The sequence below is a fragment of the Gigantopelta aegis genome, chromosome 1 (assembly GCF_016097555.1).
Source record: "Gigantopelta aegis isolate Gae_Host chromosome 1, Gae_host_genome, whole genome shotgun sequence".
Lineage (NCBI taxonomy): Eukaryota > Metazoa > Mollusca > Gastropoda > Neomphalida > Peltospiridae > Gigantopelta > Gigantopelta aegis.
The window spans coordinates 6,697,753-6,705,502 of NC_054699.1; the positions used below are offsets into that span (position 1 = coordinate 6,697,753).

The window sequence follows — 7,750 nt, forward strand, 5'->3', positions numbered from 1 at the left end:
GCATACTAAAACTAGGTCACTGCGACCTACTTTTTGAGTGCGTATGACAGTGTGTCACATACCACAACTAGGTCACCGCGACCTATGTTTTGACATGCATATTGTTTGCCTCACCAATACTCTTGTTCCTGTTGGTGTGATCGATTATTTCTTTCTATTTTTGTTTTTATTATTTAGCTAACGCAACATACAAAGACAATCTCATTACCACCATGGCCGTTTTGGCCAAAATGGCGATTGGTGGCGCCTGGATGACCATGTATACATACACCAAAGAATTGTACCCGACAGTCGTCAGGTAAGGACTAGTCGAGAGCCACCATGGAGTGTTTATTGGTGTGTGTGTGTGTGTGTGTGTGTGTGTGTGTGTGTGTGTGTGTGTGTGTGTGTGTGTGTGTGTGTGTGTGTGTGTGTGTGTGTGTGTGTGTGTGTGTGTGTGTGTGTGTCTCATTACCGCTGTAAATATATTCCATTTAGCTCTATCCTATGTAAGAATGGGTTTTCTAAGCTAGTTTTGGGAGAGGCAGTCCTCCAACAAGAGGTACATGAGGAATGAAAAATAATTGTGCGGACCTCCTAGGGGAGTGGCGGTCCTCCTAAGGACGAACACCTGATAGTGGATCATGGGAGCAATAACTACTTTGCTAAACGTCCTTTCGACTTTGCCTTGTGCAGAGATACGATTTTAATAATGGAATACGGTGTTGTTCAGATTAGTTTTCGTTAGCTTGATCGCTGAGTTTGTTTTGTTTATTAAGGTGGGCAATAAACAGATTCGTAAAAATGTGCTCTAGTGGTGTCGTTAAACAAAGCAAATTTTACTTGAGATTGATAAATTTAGAGAGACACCTATGCTCCTTGGTCACTCAGCCAAAACAGTTAAAGTTTGTTTTGTTTAACGACACCACTAGAGTACATAGGTTTATTAATCATCGGCTATTGGATGTCAACCATTTGGTAATTTTGACATATAGTCTTTGAAAGGAAACTCTATACGTTATTCCATTAGTAGCAATGGATCTTTTATTTGCACCATCCCATAGACAGGATAGCACACATCGCGACCTTTGATATACCAGTCGTAGTGCACTGGCTGGAACAAGAAATAGCGCAATGGGCCCACCAACGGGAGTCTTTATTACTGACCACTCACCAGGGCTGTTGTTAGATGATACATTTCGTCTTGGTCTCTGCACATTGAACTGATTGATATTGTGGTGAGGTATAATGGATGAATTTTTAAATAACTGTTCCTTCCCATTTATTTGAACATTTGTTGAACAGCTCCAAGAATGCATTAAAGTTGACGAATGACCAACCAATTTCAGGGATGAAACGTCCTGCTTCTGTCCGTTTGTCCCTCTGTCTGTTTATACTTCTATCATTCCATTAATCCACCTACCCACTCACCCATCCACTTGTCTGTATGTGTATGTATGTGCGTCTTTTCTTCCGTCTCTTCGTCCATCCATCCCTCTATCTGTCTAAGCTATCTGTTTGCATGTCTGTCTATCTTCTTATCTCTATATCTCTATTTATATGTGTATGTCTCTTATCTCTCTTTCTGTCTATGTGATTGTTATATATATCTTTTTCAGGTCCGTTGGATTTGGTGTGAGTCAGACCAGTTCATGGGTAGGAGGAATCATGGCACCATTGATTCTATTGATGGTAAGTCGACTCTATTGATGGTAAGTTGACTCTATTGACGGTAAGTTGATTCTGTTGATGGTAAGTTGACTCTATTGATGGTCAGTTGATTCTAGTGATGGTAAGTTGATTGTATCGATGGTCAGTTGATTCTGTCGATGGTAAATTGATATAATGGTGATAAGTTGATTGTCTTAATGGTGTGCTGATGCTAAGTTAATTTTGTTGACGGTAAGTTGATATGATGATGAAAGTTGATCATTTTAATGGCCCGTCGTTGTATTGATGACAACTTAGTTCTGTTGATGATAAGTAGATTTTACTAATCAGAATTTGATGATAAATTGATTCTGTTGGTGATAACTTGATTCTATTGATTTGATGTACTGCTGCATTGATGATAAGTTGATTCTATTGAGTAAGTCGATGTATTGTCATTGATGGTAAGTTGCTGTATTGATAGTAATCGATGTATTGATAGTAAGTTGATTATGTTGATGGTTAGTTGATGTATTGACGGTAAGTAACAAGTTGTTGTATTGGTGGTAACTTGATGTATTGATGGTAAGTTCATGTACTGTTGGTAAGTTGATGCTTCAATGGAACGTTGATTATTATTTCAGTGTCACGTATGTGAGGTGTATATGGATGTGTGTGTGTGTGTGGAACGGGGTGGGAGGGGGGCGGGGGAGGAGGCGTCCGATGCGCAGTCCTGACCAGACAGTCCAGATAACTGAGGTGTGTGCCCAGGACAGCGTGCTAGAACCTTAATTGGATATAATTACGAAAATAAGTTGAAATGAAATGTGTTATGTAAAGATTGCATATACTACCATCTGCCAGTGCCGGGAGCGGGAAGAGGAGGGGGGGGGGGGGGGGGGGGGAGTATCCTCCAATCAAACGTCCTTGACACACGACTGCTATGGAACAGTCCACGTAATTATGTAAAGCGCTACAGGTAGTACGTTTATTTTCCACATTAGTATCCGTATTGTCTACATGAATAATTTAAAATTTTCATCTATTTTTGTTCAATACGTGGCCCTGGATCAACGCAATATCGTTCAGATACCTACCCGATGCATGTAAACGATCGTAGCTAACAATAATCAGAATGTTGGGGTTTTTTTTTTTTTTTTTTCAGAATCAGAATGTTAATTCCGGAATATTTTCCTAGATGTGGAGTATTGATACGTCTCTATTTTTCCAATTGGATCTATTTTTTCATCCACTTCTTTCCACTTTCCCTATTCTTTTAAGCCTTCTTCTGTCCTGCTAAATGTTTTTGGATGGTTAGTGCGCGTAAGGGTTTCAAAATCGTTTAGATATGATTTTTATATTATAATGTTGAATGTTTCTATGACATCGGGGTTATTGTCATGTACGGCTATCCATACAACACTATAGTCAGTTTGCGTCATAGGGGAACCGACGAATTGGCATGTAAGTACTAGTATATAATGTATAAAGCTAGAATTCATATAAAACATTTTAAGTTTTAAATCCATACAAATTCCACTAAGGTTTGCCTTTACCGTAGCTTGACATCCAATAGCCGATGTCTTTTTCGTTCCATACAAATTCAGCATTAAAAATATATTTTAAAATTATTCTCAAATTGTGCAGGTTAAAATTTGTCTTTTACATACAGGTGTGAAGACAACTGATGGAACAGCTATGTTATTACGCGCAGTTCTACCATTAGTTTGTGTATCGCATTATCGATTACTACCTTCTGGCTGTTCCAGCATTTTGTCGTCATCCCTGTATTAAAAATGAAATTTAATCTATATAATTTGAAAATAGAGACACTTTTTTTTATAATTAAAATGAATGTTTAGTAAAAATAGTTATATGAGTTTATAGGGTTAAAATTTACTAGTATATGAATTTTAACTTAATTAGTATAGGGTTAAAACGTATGTTTTATATGAATTTTAACTTTATTATTACAGACTGGTATGTCAATTCGTTGGTACCCTTGTGACGCCGACTGACCAATGAAATTTGTATCCAAAACTTTAAAAATGTAATCTCAAACGCACATTCTGTCCCGGATCAGATCTCCGGCTACCCAGAGACCGGACCCGGGATGGACACGCCTAAAATCCTAATGGTGTAGGGGCATGTTAAACAGTACCCCCTCTCTCCCATTACCATAGTTTGACACCCAATAGCCGATGTATTTTTCGTGCTGGGGTGTCGTTAAACATTCATTCATTCATTCATTCATTCCTCCTCTCTCTCTCTCTCTCTCTCTCTCTCTCTCTCTCTCTCTCTCTCTCTCTCTCTCTCTCTCTCTCTCTCTCTCTCTCTCTCTCTCTCTCTCTCTCTCTCTCTCTCTCTCTCTCAAACTCACAACTGACACAACGTTGAAATGTTGATTTATTAGCAACATATTATAAAATTTAAATATACAAACGTTTATTGTCACCAAAATTTTATAAATGTTGGATATTTTATAAATTAGTAAATAACCTATGCAAATTACCTTTATTAATAACTACGGAAATGTTTTTGTGCCATATTAACGATGCACTGGCCATCGGTGTTTGTTTTTTTTTTTTTTTTTTTTTTTTTTTGGGGGGGGGGGTTAAAGAAAGTTGTATTGTTAAAAAAGAAATATTTAGCAGCCAAAAATTGTATAAAGTCGCGTATGATAGCTTACTGAACTTGAATATGTTGATACTCATGGTTTTGGATACACTGATAAATGCTATCAAAATAACAGTGATAAAAAATATAAATATTTATTAACAATGCAGGTAACATTTGTTGTCGTCATTACGCGAACATATTTCTTCTGTATAATGAAATCGATTTCTGCATTGCATATACACGGAAAGGCAACTGTTCAGCTGGGGAAAACAGCCACGAAGTCCAGAGCACAATGACAGCAAGTATTCATGTTGCATGTAGTGTGACTCAACTAAAGCACTTGGGGTCGATCCCCGTCAGTTGGCCCATTGGGCTATTTCTCGCTCCAGCCAGTGCACCACGACTGGTACATCAAAGGCTGTGGTATGTGCTATCGTGTCTATGAACAGTGGACTCTGCATTGTGCAGGAATACGATTTTAAAAGGTCAGTTTTGGACAGAAAAAAAAGTCCAAATATGTTCCCCAGTGATGTTCACTTCTATGTCCTCAACCGAATACTCTACCGACTAGGCCTCGGTGGCGTAGTGGTTAAGCCATCGGACTTCAGGCTGGTAGGTACAGGGGTCAGTAGCCCGGTACCGGCTCCAACCCAGAGCGAGTCCCTAAGGGCTCAGTGGGTAGGTGTAAGGCCAATATACATCCTCTTCTTCTCTCTTACTAACCACTAACCAACTAACAACTAACCCACTGTGCTGGACAGACAGCCCAGATACGTGAGTTGTGTGCCCAGGACAGCGTGCTTGAACCTTAATTGGATATAAGCACTGAAATAATTTGCTATGAAATGACTAGACTACATCCAGTTCCGCGGATGTTCAGGAGATGTAGTTGAACATTCCTATTCTTTCAGAATCGGTTTCTTTTCTTACTGTCGCAGTTTTAAAGTAATTATGCAGAGTGACTCGGATCGTCTCAGGTGCATAAGAAATCTATGCACTTAAGGTGATCTTAGCGCTAAGATCGCTTCGTGGAGCGGGGCTTTGGTTTGAAATGTGCAGGGGTATTGCGCGAGGTGTGGCGGGTGAGGGTGTGACGCTGTACTGCATCACGTCATTTTGTTACAGGACGGAAGTAACATCATCGTCCCCTACGTGACAATGGGCGCTCTCTTCATCATCAGCGCCACCTGTCTCTTCTTGTTGCCGGAGACCAAAGGGAGACCACTAGAAGACACGTTAAAAACGAAAGCGAAAGCAGAGTTTGTGGAGGTAGCAAAGAGGGCAACTCGTCTGAGACTAACATCCCTGAAACAGAAACAATGCTGCTTAACTAACGTTTGTAAAGTATGTATTGGTTAACGACACCACTAGTGCACATTGATTAATTTATTTATGGATGTCAGACATTTGGTAATTCTGACACGCAGTCGGAGGAAACCCGTTACATTTTTCCTAATGCAGTAAGTTATCTTTTATATGCATTTTCCTACAGACGGGAATGCACATACCACGACCTTTGACCAGTTGTGGTGCATTCGTTGGAACAAGAACAAGCCCAATCAGTTGAATGGATCCACTGAGGTGGTTCGATCTTGCGACACAATGCTTAGTACTATTGTGAAATATGTTCATAGTTTAGTTATCTCATGCTAGGACTCGAACCTGTAGTACCGAATCGCCCGCAACTTACAGACGTGCCACGATACGTTCTGAGCTATCGAGTCATCCTTAAAAAGAATGCTCTTTAACTCAGCCATATACAAGGGGCCTACAAGCTACGCAGTCGATCCCACTTACGTGCTTGAAACAGCAGACAAACCTGGCACTGGCTAGTATGTACTGATGTATGAATATATGTAATTTCTTTTGTTTGAGATTCGAATTAGAAAGAAATTTATTTCGCCTAGTATAGGAATTAACAAGGGAGGTAATTTGTAGTTATAGAGGGCGTTATGATCAGGGTATAAAAGGCAAGGTACCATATGGATAGTCGGCCTCCCTCACCCAAACCCCCAATACTTGCTGCTGGTAATAACTTGGTACTTGGTGATGCCTCGACCAGAAGCGGTCAGGCCCTTTATAAGGGCCCTATGGGGGCAACCTAGGGAGACACCACAGCATCGTAAAAGTCTAAAATTAACGAGCTACTCTTGATTCACTAATATCAAAACCTATATTAGCTCGGCCATTTACCTTTCGACCGACCGTTCAAAATTGCGCCAAATTCCCTCAATCAAAATTGCGCACACTTTTCTCTTTGGCATTTAACTGCTCCATTCAAATTCCATAGCACTACCACCACCCCCACCCGCCTGCTACCGATTTTATCGGGCTGCTGGTGCTCCCTTGCACCTGCCAGTGCAGGCAGTCCCTCCTCTCCCCTCCCCATGTAATAGTGGAGCTAATTTTAATTAGATTGGCCAAAGTATTACAGTTTACCATTCTGCTCTTGGAAAGACCCAACACTGTTGTGGTTCCAGTATCAAATTTTAGATACAATTATACCAAAGACACAGAAAGAAAGAAAGAAATGCTTTATTTAACGACGCACTCAACACATTTTATTTACGGTTATATGGCGTCAGACATATGGGTAAGGACCACTCAGATTTTTTAGAGGAAACCCGCTGTCGCCACTTCATGGGCTACTCTTTCCGATTAGCAGCAAGGGATCATTTATTTGCGCTTCCCACAGGCAGGATAGTACAGACCATGGCCTTTGTTGAACCAGTTATGGATCCCTGGTCGGTGCAAGTGGTTTACACCTACCCATTGAGCCTTGCGGAGCACTCACTCAGGGTTTGGAGTCAGTATCTGGATTAAAATGCCCATGCCTCGACTGGGATCCGAACCCAGTACCTAGCAGCCTGTAGACCGATTGCCTAACCACGACGCCACCGAGGCCGGTACAAAATATTAAGTTTTACTTTCAGTATAATATGTAATAACAATCTGTGGTATTTCTATCAGAAATTTTGATTTGTATTTATTTCTCGACCGGAAGTTATTGTTTTCGTCAACGAAAGTTTACGCTTAACAGATTTGGAACATTTACGGAATGTTCCGGAAAACACCGAAGTTGAACAAAATTACGTTTCACTTCGTCTGTGATAGTAGTAGACCCATTGAAAAAATTAAAATAGTACAATATACAAACAGTGACGGTCCCAAAAATAATGTAACATAATTTTCTGTATTAAATAATAAATTACGAAATCCTGATTTAAACATTGGATTATTACATGTAATTTGAGATTTTTATTTTTAGGCTAACCTTTAAATTTAGGATACTATAAATAAATAAACAATTCATTAATCTATCATAAACATTGATATCATTCAGGTATGTCGCATCATTATTTTTAACACATATTATTTAAAATTTATTATTTTTTAAAATGATTTATTATTATTATTATTTTTTAAATCTGTTGATAATTTTAGTGCATTGTATAACCTAAAGACTGAAGGAGACTGTCTCACTGTTTTATGATGTCTAGCA

At 39.5% G+C, this 7,750-nt stretch overlaps 1 protein-coding gene across 1 annotated transcript; it reads left to right on the plus strand.

Moving 5' to 3' along the window:
* Positions 1–230: 230 nt before the first annotated feature.
* LOC121369093 (solute carrier family 22 member 5-like) lies at positions 231–7,528 on the plus strand. The gene is made up of 4 exons (XM_041493947.1): positions 231–298; positions 1,599–1,671; positions 5,374–5,517; positions 7,517–7,528. Exons 1-4 carry the CDS (start codon positions 231–233, stop codon positions 7,526–7,528), a joined length of 297 nt encoding a protein of 98 aa, XP_041349881.1.
* The last annotated feature ends 222 nt before the right edge of the window (positions 7,529–7,750 follow it).

What these genes read in the sequence shown, in the direction of transcription:
- LOC121369093 (XM_041493947.1), top strand. Translation starts at nt 231, where the DNA reads ATGGCGATTGGTGGCGCCTGGATGACCATGTATACATACACCAAAGAA. An exon ending in TTGTACCCGACAGTCGTCAG is followed by an intron (nt 299 to 1,598) that starts GTAAGGACTAGT and finishes TATCTTTTTCAG; the next exon opens with GTCCGTTGGATTTGGTGTGA. An exon ending in CACCATTGATTCTATTGATG is followed by an intron (nt 1,672 to 5,373) that starts GTAAGTCGACTC and finishes ATTTTGTTACAG; the next exon opens with GACGGAAGTAACATCATCGT.